General features: G+C 40.9%; 1 protein-coding gene across 6 annotated transcripts in view; it reads left to right on the top strand.

Annotated features, from left to right (window-relative positions):
• The window catches only part of NEK7 (NIMA related kinase 7), an 85,149-nt gene that overhangs the window by 25,021 nt on the left and 44,408 nt on the right, over positions 1–15,720 (top strand). For all 6 annotated transcript variants that reach the window (XM_083445387.1, XM_083445388.1, XM_083445390.1 and 3 more), the window contains one exon: positions 4,322–4,462. In XM_083445387.1, the coding sequence (XP_083301513.1) occupies positions 4,322–4,462 (141 nt within the window). The remainder of the gene's footprint in view (positions 1–4,321; positions 4,463–15,720) is intronic.

Here is a 15,720-nt window from a genome sequence, read left to right as displayed (position 1 = left end):
GTCATGTGGCCAGCATGACTAAGCCACTTCTGGTGAACCAGAGCAGCGCACGGAAACGCCGTTTATCTTCCCGCTGGAGCGGTACCTATTTATCTACTTGCACTTTGATGTGCTTTTGAACTGCTAGGTTGGCAGGAGCAGGGACTGAGCAACAGGAGCTCACCCCATCGCGGGGATTCGAACCGCCAACCTTCTGATTGGCAAGTCCTAGGCTCTGTGGTTTAACCCACACCGCCACCCACGTCCCCACCCAGTTGTTGAGGGACGACCAATTTATCTCAGATGGAAGTCATGAAGCTAGAGCTCCTCTCTGTGATGCTCTATCTTGTCCCCTCAGGGCAATATGGTTCTTGGGTAACCCTTTGGTGGTGACTGAGATTGGTAGAGAGGCCACCAGTAAGAGCTTTAGGAGTTAGTTGGTGGACAGCGCTGTAAGAACATCCCTTAAAATTTGAAGCGCAGATGTGCCAGTACAACTCAAATTCCTGTATCATATAATCTTTTTGTGTAGCTCCATGGGAATGCTAATATCAAATAGTGACCTGAGAGAGAATGCAGTTTGCTAAATCATAATTGCGTCAGTGCAAATTATGTATTCAGAAGTAAACGAAGAAACAGTAGCAGAACAAAGTTTCTTCTTGGATTTCGAAAAGCATACCAAGAATGAGTTTGTGTAACCCTGTTTTTCAGCGGAGTGTCGGGACAGCAGCGAAAAACAGTCTAATTAAAAGGATGAAATGTTTTTCTGATACATAACAAGTTTTAAGTTACAAACTGGGAGTGGGAAAGTTGTTAACATTCACAGATTTCAGCACAGCTGTTGCTTTGGAATTTGAGCCTATTTACACCTCAGGTGGTAGTCATGTTCCGCTGCTATACACCAGTGGTTTGTCGCCCATACACTAAAAAGTGTGATGGGGAGATGTATGCTTTCAAAGATGATGTGCACTTTTTTTTAGCCAGTCATGACTGTCTGATGTATGTCCACACACTGTGTTTGTATGTGCACATCTTCACTTTGAGGATACCAAAATACCAGTTGAAGGTACTGTCCATAACCAGGATTTCTAAACACCCTTGTTTCTAGACCTGGTTACAAGGGAACCCACTCAGGCTAGCATTAACCATAATTCACATTGGTGTAGGTGTCCAATCCTGAAATAATTTGAACACTGAAATTAATAGCTTTGTGAGTAGGTGAATGCTTTTAGTTTTGAACTGTTTTAGAAGTTTTAACTGCATTATTTTTGCATTGACATGTTGCTGCCCTGGGCTCCTTTGATGGAAGGTGAGGGATATATGTTTAATAAACAACAAAATAAAATAAATAAATAATCCAAAGCATGTTCCAGTGACTGCCTTCTGATTTGCAAACTGCGGTTTGCAAGGAGCCAGCACTGAGTCTGCCCAGAACATGGGAGAGAATGGTTAGGGCCCCGATAATCTAGCTCAATAGATGGATTCTGTTATGCCAAAAGCAACACCCCAGCTGAGATGTAGAAGTTGTTGCCACTCCTTTTCTTTTTAATGTGCTGACCTAAGATGCAGTGTGATCTTTACCAAAATGTATGTAATATGTTCTCTGACCAACTGATGCTCCCATTATGCATGAGTTTATTGCTTTCCCAAATTGCATAGTGGCTGGGAGGGAGGCCCGGGTGATAGTTGGGAGATGTGCAGCTATGTTCCTTCTCATGTCAGGTCTCCACGTCTAAATTGTATGACAAGACAAGGGAGCAGATGAGACAAGCTGTCAGTCAGCCACACTGCCCTTTGAAGAAAGGCCATTGGGGCTGGGGAGGCAGGGGGGGAGGTGCTGCAAATGGGCTGTGAAGTTTACATACACTGCCCACTGTTAAACAGATTACCTCTAATGAAGTGTCTAATGCTCAGGCCATATCAGTCTAATCCTCGGTGGCAGTTCATCCCTCAACTGCCAAAAAAACACCGCCCTCTGGCCCGCTCTCGCCACTCTGGCCGCCAAACACAGGGAGGTGCCCAGTCTTAATAAAGCCAGACAGTGTGTGATCTGACATGCAAATGTAGGTCATTGCATATGTAAATGTGTGATTACAAACCTGCATGCCAAAACACATTAGTGAGACTTTGCTCTCAGCATGCGGTTGTCACACTGCCTTAGTAGTTCACGCTAATGTTTGTCAAGTTACTGCGCAGACAGAGGATGCAATTCCCAATTCAAATTTTGAAATATATGCTGGTTAAACAACCACAAAACCCCGTAGCTTAATGAAGCCACTTCCTGGTTCTCTGCAACGTGAACATTTGAATAATAAGAGAGAACTCCACCAAGTTTCTCTGTTTTTACTCTAAATGCTGCAGATAACCTCATTAAATCTGCATAGGCTTCACTTTGAATATACATAGCTGGATTTCTGCAATACCATCACTATCGAAGCAGCAACATATTTGAATGTAGGTGCTTCTAAGGAACAATAATTTATTTTTGATTGTGTAACTGAGCATCGGGGAGGCAAAAGCCCTAGAATCATTTCTAACAACCGCTGCAGTTCAAAGAAGACTAATTGCGTACTTACAGCATTTAGAATTGCTGCTGTTTTTGCTTTTAAATTGAAATGCAAGGGCACAAAATGACAAAATTGTTGCCGTCCTTCATTTTGTTACTGTTTTTGTTTGGATGCTGCATGTCACAAGAGTATGCAAAACTTTGAAATATAAAATGCTTGGGATACAGAACAGAGAACAACCTGGAGTATCACTGACTCTCGGATTTCTCTCTTACAATAGTTGCTGTCTCCTCCAAAAACAGGAGAAGCCAGTTACAGGTATATATTCTACATCAAATGGAGCATATCCAACTTCAGAATACAAACAGTTAAATATAATCAAGAACTGTGGATCTTAGAACTCTGCATTTCTGCATCAATTTCCAGATCTCTAAAGCAATCTGTTAACGGTTGCTCAGTTTCCATATCTCAGTAGTAGATAAAAGCATTGGTCACAGATAACATTGCAGGTGCATGCCTTCAATGCAGACAGAACTTGCTCTGATTCCAGGCCAGTACTAATCCATCTTCTTCAACTACAATTTTCAGAAATAATTTGGCCTGGGTTTCCCATCCTTTTCTCCTCATCTGTACTGGACACTAGGAAGTTTTCTCATACCTCTTGGCTAGAATGTCCACTTAAGCCTAGGAACTATGTAGACACTGTTAAATTGGCTGACACTCAGAAGCACATACATGATCATGTTTCTCTTGAAAGTCCACAACTATACATGTATATTTTAACAATATGAGGACTAGACCTGAATCCTTAAAAGGAATACTTAAGATATCAGGTGAAATGGGAACAAACAGTGTTATTGATCACAACTTATCACCCTAGTCTGACTTGTCAGAGGACTTGTCGACAGTAGGGGAAGGACTGTAGGTCTAAGTGCCACTGACAGGAACTCTTATCTGCAATCCTATGCCCACTTACCTGGAGATAGGCCCCACTGAACTCACTGGGATGTATATCTAAGTAAGCATGTATAGGGTTGGATGTAATTTTCATTTATTTTTGTCAATTGCATTTGTGTATAAATATTAATATTCATTTATATTTCTTTTTACAAAAAACACACAAGGTACCTTTACATAAAACCTAATTAGAATGTGACCCAGAAAGTAAACAATAGAAACAACAGTTTAATATGAAGGCAGATAAAACCATGATTTTAAAAAGCCCCACAAATAAAACTGTCCTCAGTCCTCACCTGGGAACAGTATCAATCTCTCTTGACAGACTGAAAAGGCCTTCTTCTGAGTGCACCTACCTAATCTTGAAGGTATTGGTTAGGAACATTTTGGGAGGAGTGGAACCTAAAACCATTTAAGGGTTTGAAGTTCAAAGTCAGGACCTTGGGTTGAGTCTAGAAGAAAACTGCCAACCAGTGACAGTGCAGTGTTGACACACAGACACTTGGTGATGTGGTGGAGCTAGGAAAGGGTTAGTTCTCAGTTTTCAAACCCAGTAACTTAGAATCCATTCCAAACTGGATGCATACTGACTTTCCAGGGTTAGGAACCTAGGCAGTTCCAAAGCAAACATAAGGAAACTCAGAACAAATACACCCATATAGTTTTTCGAACACTGTGACTGAGTACTGCTTCTTTCTGCCAGTGCACACATGCTTGCCTTTTTAAAGCCTCTGTACTTTGTGCAGCCAATCTCACATTCATGTTCTTAAAGCTAATGGTATAAGCAACTGGCTGTTGGGACGGGGGGAAAGTATGATTGCACATACTCCTCCAGTATGTAAAGTATACCTTATGTTTTCTTGTATCCTTGACTGCAGAAAGCCTTACGACCCGACATGGGCTACAATACTTTAGCAAACTTCCGAATAGAAAAGAAGATTGGCCGTGGACAATTTAGTGAAGTTTACAGAGCCACATGTTTGTTGGACGGTGTGCCAGTAGCTTTAAAAAAAGTGCAGGTAAGGATGTCTTGAGCAATGCAATGATAAACTTGGCTACTGCTTTTGGTAAGGTTGCTTAATGTTGTTTTATATATAAGTCAATAGGTAACCATTGTTTTAGAACCTTTGTGGGGTTTTTTTGCTTTATTTTTGCATTTTTCATTTCACAAACCATAACAAAAAAGAAACAAAATACAGACATCATATCCCCTTTGACTTCTCTGCCCCCCTTTTGTGGATCCTTATGTTTTCATTTTCATTCTGCCTCTTTATCACTAAGTCCACTGCTGATTCTAAAACAATTGGAGTTAGCATTGTTTTAGAACCTTGCTAACTGTTGAAATACCGTTTTATAAAAACAGTAATCATAATTGTTTATTTTTATACTACTTTTCCACAGTAAACTATGCTCAAAGCAGATCACAACATCAAAATGATTACATAATTCACAAGTCATAACAAAATATAAATAATCACATAAGAAATTGGCTACTCTCATATTAATAAAAGTACAATAAAATTGTACAATTCACTGATAACAATTCTTAATGTTGTTGTTTAGTCGTTCAGTTGTGTCCGACTCTTCGTGACCCCATGGACCAGAGCACGCCAGGCATTCCTGTCTTCCACTGCCACCCGCAGTTTGGTCAGGTTCATGTTTGTAGCTTCGAGAACACTGTCTAACCATCTCATCCTCTGTCGTCCCCTTCTCCTTGTGCCCTCCATCTTTCCCAGCATCAGGGTCTTTTCCAGTGAGTCTTCTCTTCTCATGAGGTGGCCAAAGTATTGGAGCCTCAGCTTCACAATTCTTAATAAGATCTATCAATAAAAATACAAGAACATAACTTACGCATCTGCAAAACTAAATTTTGACTCCGAGCAACAGCAACAACCCCCACTCTGATGCTCTCTAGGTAGCAGCAACTTTCATAGCTGGAGTCATTCTGTGTCCTGTGCTCTCAGGCCAGGTGAAGATGGTCCAAACTGAGAACAGGGACCAGTTCACACAGGACTTTTATCCACCATCCACTACCCAGAGATCTACCCAGGCAGCAAAGTCTCTCACTTCCGAGTGCTGCCTTTGTCTGATGGTACCTGTACCTAACATTCACCAGCCGCAACCTTTGTGGCAGTTCTTGCCTTGAAGAAGCCTAGCATCAGCATGTGGCACCTGCAGGCAACTGTGGTATCAGGATTCTGTCAGGGCTTATTGCTGCACTGACACCTGTCCTGAGGCTGCTGAGGCACCATTTAAATTTTCCACAATGGCCCCCGGGTCACCCCAGGGCATTGTGGGAAATATAAATGGTGACTCTAGGCCGCCTAGCATGGATTGCTGCACTGCGGCTGCTGTCTTCACCAGATATCCTTCAAAGATATCCTTCGAAACCTGCAGCCAAGTCCTGAGTAGGAATAGGTGGCTATGATGCTATGCAATGGATAAATGGAAGAAAGATCTAACATTTTTGTAACAGACATAGGATTCAAAATATCTTGGCTCTCTGATTATTGTGCAATGAACTTTAGACATCAAAAAATGCTTCAGACTTGAGCCTTAAAAAAAATAGGATGACAAGGCTGGCTGTACTGCTTCTGCCGCTGCCACCTAAGGATTTCTGAATGCTTTTCTAACCCTGAATACAATAGCACCACCTCTGTCCTCTTCATGTGGCATTGTGAAGCTGTAAGTTTAAGCTGCCAGGTTTTAAGGGCTGTGCATGTGTTCCCTTCCCTTCCCTGCCTCTAACTGCAGTCTCTGCGTGCTGTTTTTAAAAGAATGAGCTTCATTCCAGAGCAGAAGATTTTGAACTGCTAGCTTGTATTAGCGAAATGCATTAAAAAGAAGTACAAGTGTTAAAGAGATGCATTCAAAAGAGATGTGCAACGTTTTTTTAAAAGTAAAGCCAGTCCATTGACTCTCGTCAGAAACCCTACTGTGCCAAATGTTAGTCCCAAGGCCATTAAAACATAACAGGCTCTTCTTTGCGGAGTATTATCTATGCACAGTCTACAGTATGGGACCTTCTTGAACAGATTTCCCCAGTCTGATTGCCCCCAGATGGTTAGAACTGCAACCCCCACTATTGGCCATGCTAGCTGTGGTTGATGTAAGTTGTACTGCAGGACACCTGAAGTTTACTAGGTTGGGCAAGGCTGTTCTAGAGCAATAAGTTTCTTCACTTGAATGGGAGACATTGACCTTACTTGAGCATAAGAAGGGCTAGCAAGCCCCTTCCTGCTCTCTCCAAACTTGCCGTGAGTGCAGCAATGAAGGGGATCTCTCTTGTCTGTGTTGTTGCAAGGTCTCCTTGCAAGGTTTTCCTTGTTAGATTGGATTGTTTTTCTTAATGTTAAAGTATTGCAAGTATTGCCTCTTTTTTTCCCCTGTGGGTTATTTCTCTCTCCCAAGTCCTATGCACTGTGTTACAATGAGTAACTTTTGAAAAGTGCCTTCACAACAGTGGAAAGTCCTGACTCGTTATCTGTATTAGTGAGTCATTTCCTAGTCCTTCTGCTGTCCTGTGCAAATCCACCCTGTTACAAGGCACCCAGGGCTAGCTTGTGATGCTTGCTCCCACACTGCCGTATATCTTAATGAAATGTGGGTGGAGTGGCTCTTGCACCCCATCCTAAATACTTTACAGGGCCAATTATGATTAGGATTAAATGCTGTCTTTTATTTAACAACGACATTTCAAAATTTACATTGCATTATATTACTTGCTAGCATGCTTTCTGCCTGGAAGTCCGTGGGGCATTAAAGTAATTCGGATTCCTAAACTTTTTTTGGCCATGTTAATGTTTCAAAGCGTCCATCTTTAAAAAAGTTACCTAGCAGAATATAAGCTCTTTTATTATATGGAAATGCCAGAGGGTGCGAGGGTCAGCAGAGAAGGAAGCAGGATAGTGTTAAATTGCAGCATAAATGTCAAAAGAAGTGTATCTAAATGAAGACTGTAGTTTGTGTGTGTGTTTGTTACTGTACTATTTTTAAACTTGAGAATTTAATAGGTTTTTGAATTGCCCAGCAACAGTAACTATTTTGTTGTTGTTGTTATTTTAAGAATGCATGCAATTATGGAACTTCTGGCTAGCCTGGTCTACATGGGAGTTAGGGTGAAATGTTTTGCTAGAATTCTTTCCAGAAGCTCCATTGCATTTTGTGCCCTAAGTAGTTCCATGCATTTCCCCTTTCATTTCAACTCTTAATACCTTGTGTTAGAAGATCATAAAAGGATTCTTTTTATCTGGCACATGGATTAATTATTCATTGTGCGTTGTCAGCGAATTGCTTCTTCAGGATTAAATTAGAACTAATTAATCTTAAGGAAGAAAGTTCTATTTTATGCTATAAAAAAACTATGGCCATTTTACTTTCCTGGTTGGTAATCATTTTATTGCTTTTGCATTTGTAGGGAATTCTATTTGTTTGTTTTGCCAAAGCTCTTTATGGTTCTGCAGGTTGTGGTTTATTAAATACGCTATATTGAAAACATTTAGTTCCACGATTCAAAAGAGACTACTTTTTCAAAGATCGGAGTGCTGTTCATACATTCTGAATAAAAAAGTCTATTTGCTCTCTGAGATCAAACACCAATGGTCTTAAGAGCAGTATTACATTTTGCAGGGGGAATAGCTTGTAGCTGGAGTGTTTCAAAAGAAGCATCCTTTTGAATTAACTGACTTATTTTATAGACTTCAAAAGTCTAGTTGTTGGACTGAGAGAAATAAATGCCGAATAAATTCAGAAATGAGAATTTAATGGGGGGAGACTTTCTGTTTTAAGAGGGCTAGTCCATCTTTCTGCTCCCTTCTGCTTGGTTCTTCATCTTAATCCCATTACTGCTCCCAGCTTTAGCACCACCTCTAAGGATCATCGCCCCACCTGCAACATGTAAACGGCCACCTCCCCATGCTGATTTTTTGCCTTTGGCTTAAGGCCCCATGAAAAAACAAAAACAAAACATGAACCCATCTTCTAATTCCCTGTTTGCTTCTCCCTCTGAGGCTTTTTGGTGTCCTCTTCAGCAACTTTCTATCCTCCTTTAATATATCTCTTCTATCTCTATCCCGTTGCCACAATTTCTTCACATTTTCCAGATAGAAAGCTGTGTTTCCTTTGCCAATTAACTGGTGGTGCAGTCAATAGATGCACATGAATTCAATGGATTAGGTCTGACTTGATGGCTGGCTATGTAATGAGCAAGTCCCAAAACTTGAAGATGTGTCTGGGTTCCTTGGATGTGCTAGACTAGAGCATGGCTGGGAAACCTGTGGCCCTCCAGAGGTTTCTGGATTACAGCTCCCTTCAGCCCCAGAGAACATAGAATGAATGAATGAATGAATGAATGAATGAATGAATTGTAGAGTTGGAAGGGACCCCAAGGGGCATCTAGGCCAACCACCTGCATTGCAGGAATATTCAGTGTCCTACACAGGGATCAAACCTGTAACCTTGGTGTTATCAGCACCATTCTCTAACCAACTGAGCCATGACCAGTAATGACTGGCAAACATGTTCCTGGTTTAAGAAAGATCTTTTGTTTCTCTTTTTATAAGTTCTATGTGTAGCAGCGGGGTATGTGGGGAGGATTTGCGAAGTTCTGAAAGCCTTCTTTGCATTGGGCTGTAGTTCCTAAGAGGTTTGTTTGGTGCCAGTGTTGGTGTCATTTTGGTGCTGGATGAAGAGCAGGATTTTTAGCTTTTTAAACATTTTACAAAGTTTAAACCATGTTTAGCTTTACAGTCTACAAAAGATTTAAATATTCCAATCCAGAAAACTGTACTTGCCATTCAGATTCCCTACATTCTGCAAACCCATACCTAATCTCCTCCATGCCTCATACCTAAATGGAAAACCATACCCTTTTCCAGTCTAGCAAGATGTCCACATTCCTCAGGCTTTACCCTGGTCTCACACTGAAAATACTTCTTTTGCACAAATCAATTCATTCCTCTGTATAAGCCAGGCTTCCTCAACCTCAGCCCTCCAGATGTTTTTGGCCTACAACTCCCATGATTCCTAGCTAGCAGGACCAGTGGTCAGGGATGATGGGAATTGTAGTCTGAAAACATCTGGAGGGCCGACGTTGAGGGAGCCTGGTATAAGCCTTCCTCTTTTGTGAGGAAAGTCTTTGTCTGTTTTTCTATCCAGGAAAAATACTAGATTTCTCTCTCTAAATCATATTTTTTTAAAAATGGAAATAAATGAAAAACACTTTTTTAAAAGTCCCATGTAGCTATGGAAGATTTCTGAAACCCTTTCACCCCAAGTTTTTTTTTTTTTAATGGACCTTTTGGGGCTCTAACACTTTGTAGTTAGAGTGGGAAATTGATTTCAAGGTCCTTTTAGAAGCATTTGTTGGTAAGCTTTAAGCATCGTGTAGTATATGCAAGTACATGGACTTCTGAACAGAATAGTAAGATTGCCTTACTTTTTTGTTAAGTGTTTTCAAATCATTTACCAGTTTATTGGACAGTTGTTTTCAGTTAATAAAAATGACAAAGATTGGGTATTAGCTTAGTCATTACAAATGCCCTTGAAAAGATTTAGTCTTAGAATTTTGTTGGATGCAGAAGCTATTATATTTGTAGTTTTCCCTTGCAATGTACAGGTACCAAAAGAAATGTTAAACTTGTAATTCATCAGTGTTCGTATATTGATAACACATTGTCTTGAGAAATGTAAAATGTAAAAACATCCTTGTTGTTCCCTCTTGTTAGTACATGGCTATTTGGTCATGTCTGGATGATATCCGCTTAATCAACTGAGATATGAACGAGCCTTGTACCCTGCACATAGCCTTTTGGCTTCTTCCTTTGGGTGAACAAGTAAACAAGCCAGGAAATATTCAGTTAACTATTGTTAACCTTTCTTTCCCAAATTGTCTATAATAGAAAATGAATTTGGAACATGTCAGGATGTGAAACCATGGTTTGAATCTGGTTGATATCCTTGGATTGTTCCAAAGCCATTAACCATGGTTTCCCAATTTGATGCAATGGGAAATTGTAGGTAACCAAATATTTCCTGCCTTGTTTTATTCATGTGAAAGAAGGAGTGATGTGGCTGCATGTGGACTGCAAAGAGGTTTGTTCATATGCTATTAGGGAAACATTAAGTGTGCACGTTAAGTGGAATATACAGTGGTACCTCAGGTTACATACGCTTCAGATTACAGGCGCTTCAGGTTACAGACTCCGCTAACCCAGAAATATTACCTCGGGTTAAGAACTGCTTCAGGATGAGAACAGAAATTGTGCAGCGGCGGCGCAGCAGGAGGCCCCATTAGCTAAAGTGGTGCTTCAGGTTAAGAACAGTTTCAGATTAAGAGCAGATCTCAAGAACGAATTAAGTTCTTAACCCGAGGTACCACTGTACAAATTTGTTTTAAGGGTACTAATGATTACAAAACCTCTTGTGGAAGAAAAAAAATCAGGTATTGAGTAGTACAATATCCAGTTTAAGGCTATCTAATGTCACCACCCCACCAATATTATTGTCTTCCTTTGAGGGAAAAGTAAATTGTTCTGTATAAATAAACAACAAATATCTTCCATTAGCATGGAAGTTCCTTTGCTTCTAGTTGTTGATTAGCCAACCAGAATGGATGTATTTGTCATAAATTTGCTGGGCTGCGATAGTTGGGGATTGTTCAGGGGAAATGGGGAACCCGACCTTATTAATACTGTGTTAATGGGCTCTTCCATAGTAAAACACAAACAAAGACCAACTCTTAAATAGTACTCTGGGCTTCTGGAATTCTCCCTAAGGCAATCAATTTAATCAGTACCAGGTGCTGTGTGTTGCTTGGACAAACTTGAAAGAATGTCCTTTATAAAATAACTTCTTATTCCACCCCCCCCCTATGTGATCATTTTAGTACTGTTCCTTCTCCTGCACTTAAGACTATATAACCATTTCTTACTGGGGAAAGATTTGGCAAAGATCATGTCCATCACAAAACTTAAATCTAACAAGAAAAAATGATCGCAAGAGAAGCATGGACTTGACTTTGATATGGATCAGTCGCACATAGTATCTTTAGGCCACAGGGACATAATTTCAGATTCTCTTGAAAAAATAGTGTTACACAACAATGTATGTAAGCTGTGGTAAACAGCATCCCTTGATGACTCTGTTTTGGGGTAATTTTCAGTTTTCTGCTTTATAGTAGCAAACACGCCCCCCCCAATTTTAGATATAAAATTGTTTTATGTGCCCTATGGGAACATAGTTGCTCACTTTGCTAATGGTGTGTTGTTCAAAACATTAAATTTGGCATAGTGTAGTTACAGTTCGGTGAAGCTTTTATTTGTGTAGTACAGCTTGTCCACACACAGAGAGGGGGATTTTCACTTTTCCCTCTGAAACAGCAACTCCACTCCTCTGTATTGAAAACTTCTTTTGAATCCCCTATGAACTTATAGGGACCCCTGACCGTTAAGTCCAGTCGTGAACAACTCTGGGGTTGCGGCGCTTATCTTGCTTTACTGGCCGAGGGAGCCGGTGTTTGTCCACAGTTTTTCCGGGTCATGTGGCCAGCATGACTAAGCCGCTTCTGGCGAACTTAAAATGAACTATATTATGTAACTTGAGAGGAGAGAGGAGAGGAGATAAAAGCCCTACTGAATTGGTGAGTTAGCTGTACGCTTCTCTGAATTGTGTCCATAGTCTCTTCAACACTCGTTACCAAGTAATAGTATCTTCACGACACCATCAAGCTCTCTTCAGAACTATTCACTTTTCAGAAACAAATGTTTCCTTGTGGTGATATTTCATAAAGGGGGCTATGTTCTCCTGCTGGCTCCAACAAATTGCATGTAAGTATTGGAGCTTGGGTGGTGTTGACTGTGGGCACAATTCAAAGCTGTTGAAATCATTGGAGGAAAGTATACAGTGGGTTGCATCCAGTACAATTGCTTTGTGGACAGAAGGAGAGTTTTGCTCATGGAAGGACCCTGCGAGTGCTAGCCATGAGTAGCAGTCTGAGACAGGACCCAGAAGCTGTTGGACAAGTTAAAAGTCAGGACTGAAGAGCAAGTCTAGAAGAGTACAAATGAAGAGCAAGCATACAGGAACATGCCAGAGCTTAGGAAGACCATGTTGCTCAATCAAGGCTCAGCAGGAATAGGAAGCCCTGTTCGTTCGTTCCTGCCCAGAAGGATCCAATGGCCTACCTCGGAGGGTGGAATCCTTCTACCGTGTGTAATTTAGTGGTTCACCACATAGATGAGTGTCACACAGCTCCAGCAGCTCCTGACAATAATTGTTGATGTTGTTGTGGTGGTTGTTAATTAAATTTGTATACCACCCTTCATGTGAAGATCCCAGAGCATAAAACCCTTTTAGTTCACGGAACAACTGCATTGGGTTGACATAAATGCCTTCAGCACACCTCCTTTCCATAATTCTAGGCAACTAGAGTAATACATAAAACTATTGCATAATATGGTAGCATGCTTGTGCAAAGTGTGGCTCTCTGTTACCAACCAGCAGTTGTGTGCAGAGCTATTTTATCACAAGAGTGCAGTATCCATTAGTGCAATGCAAGCTTCTAACCCAATAATGACCTCCTCAGTAATTTTGTGAATTAGCCAAATAACCCAGTAAAACAAGCACTCGGCTGCTTAAATACTTGCAGCTGGACAAATCATTATATGTGTCGTCCAAATAATTTCTGCTGTTTCTCTAACAAGGCTCTTATGAACTTCAGAAGCCATTGCCATAGCTTTTGAGGTGGGAGACTTAAGTTACAAATGTTGACACAAAGGATACTTTGCTGTCATTCTTACATAAGATATAGGATGCAATATGTGCAACATAAGATCTAGGTGTTAAAACAAAGAACTAAGATGACAATTGGTGAGTCAGTATTTCTGAAATATTGTAAAATATTGTATATTAATGCTGCACATTTTAAGGTAAATTTCCATAGCTGTCCAGTTTTACTTAGTCAACTTGCTTAATTTTTTAGGCTGTACTCCTAGACATACTCCTGCCAACCTAGCAGTTTGAAAGCACGTCAAAGTGCAAGTAGATAAATAGGTACTGCTCTGGCGGGAAGGTAAATGGCATTTCCGTGTGCTGCTCTGGTTTGCCAGAAGCGGCTTAGTCATGCTGGCCACATGACCCGGAAGCTGTATGCCGGCTCCCTCGGCCAATAAAGTGCGATGAGCGCTGCAACCCCAGAGTTGGTCACGACTGGACCTAATGGTCAGGGTTCCCTTTACCTTTAAACCTTGTTGGAAACAGTGGGGCTGACTTTTGAGAATTTCACTGTTAGTTAACTTACTATTTATTTGCTTTTCTCTCTTATATAGGTCCTTTCTTCCTAATTTATTTCTGGGTTTGGGATCAAACTATACATTTCACTTCAGGGTTTTTTTTTATTAGAGTAATTGAGACCTGCCATGTCTCTTTTTAACAAAAAGCAGTTGGAGGGGGTTGGTGCCATTTGGGATCATGGTGCAGGGTTGAGGTAACCCATGCCATTTTCCTGCAAAAATAAAAAATAAAAATCCCTGATGGGTGCTGTTTTCTGCAAATAGATGCTTCTGTTGCTGAGTTTAACACTGGGGACATTTAGACATTATTGCTTACCACTCAACCTGACCACAGTGTCCAGGAAGGGAAGGGGTCTGCAATAACGTAAATTGCCCCCTTCCGTGTGATACAGCAGGGATCAAATGTTGGTGTCTCACAAGGATGAGTGGTGGGGACAGGGCACATAGGAACTTGAAGTACCTGGTGGGTTGAAGTTTTTGTCTGGTAAGTTTTTTTAAAAAAACCATGAACATGCCTGCTGTGTTTTCCCAAAGGCAATCAGATTCTTGGAAGCTAATCACATGTGCCAAGTCTTGGGATTTTAATGCCAAGGTGATCTAAGCAAGAGAGTGTGTTTTTCATTCTGGCTCCGAGACTTATAGCAGCTGAGGGCTGCAACATTTCTCTTTTGCCAGGCATGTTCTAAACCCCAAGTCGTAAACTTTTGCTTCTGTGTTTTCCATCAACACCAGCTTGCTTTTCAATATTTAGTCAAAACTGACTATACAGTGCTAGACCTTCCTTCCCCACTCTATTAGTCAGATGCTATTTTTTTTTTGTCATAACATTCCATTCATGTGACTTATCTTGCTATCGTTCTGCTTTGCCACTCAGTCTCCTTCCTGAATCATAACTTGCAGCACAGAGAGTTTGCTTTCTATCATCTCAGCATTTGCAATGCCCAGAGGTGTGAGAATCCTGGGGTGTGTTCCTGCTAAAGTTCGTCTTTCCGCTTCTCTTAGCAATTTGGCTGGTTAAAATATATTTGTCCTGTGAGATTTACGCAGCATCCTGATTCCTTGGTTAACATCTGTTGCCAAAGCTGTTTGTTTTTGCTTTCCCTGGCCGTGTGTATTCAACATAGTTAGGGCATTTTTTTGGGACGACAAAAATGGGGACAACTAAAATTACCTTGCTTCTGTAAGAGAACTTCCCCAAATGAGCATAGATTTTGGAAGAAAGTCATAATGGGAAAATGATTGACAGGACCACTGTCCTTGCTACCTTAATTCTAGTGAGGGCTTCTAAGTGATGATGGAAAAGTGCATTGCTGGTTGGGGGTTGCAAAGCTTCTCAGTGCTCTTGTTTTATACTTCAGAGACAGCCTTTCATTTGTTTGTTTATTTGCTTTCACAATATGTGGACACTTCAAATTATAGCAAAAAAAAAGCACACCTGCAATTTTCAATCCCATCAGACATCCACATATCACCATGTATCTGACGACACCCATCAACCACACTGAAAAACCTTGCCGAAGAAACACTGCTTTGTTTGCCAGGAAGACCCACTGAACACGAACATGTTGCCTAAGAGCAGATTTCCAGGGGACATATGCAACTCTCTTGTGGTGCTGACCTTTAGGGGTTTCTCTCTAGGTCCTGACTCCCTGGAAAGCAGCTGTCGTCACATAGACATTAGGGGTCCTCTGAAATGAGATAGCATGTACAGAAATGCAGCTCCAGATCTAGACTTGTATAACTATCTTGATTATCTTCATCACGCCAGATGCGCTTAAAAAATGAATGTCACAGTTCATTTTATGCCAATGTTTCTGAAATGTCAGATAGCTGAAACACGCTTTTTCTCTGAATTAAAATTCAAGGCACACTTCTTGTATTCCCAAGGGTTTACATTTAGCGTGTGTAAATTATATTAAAAAAATATCCACCCATGGTGCAGCCTAGTTTCTGTATGAGTCGCTGATCTGGGCGTGCCATGTGATTGG

The sequence above is a fragment of the Podarcis tiliguerta genome, assembly GCF_965153285.1.
Source record: "Podarcis tiliguerta genome assembly, chromosome: 6".
NCBI lineage: Eukaryota > Metazoa > Chordata > Lepidosauria > Squamata > Lacertidae > Podarcis > Podarcis tiliguerta.
Note: the sequence above shows the minus strand (reverse complement) of the source record. Positions and strands in the feature narration are given on the sequence as shown.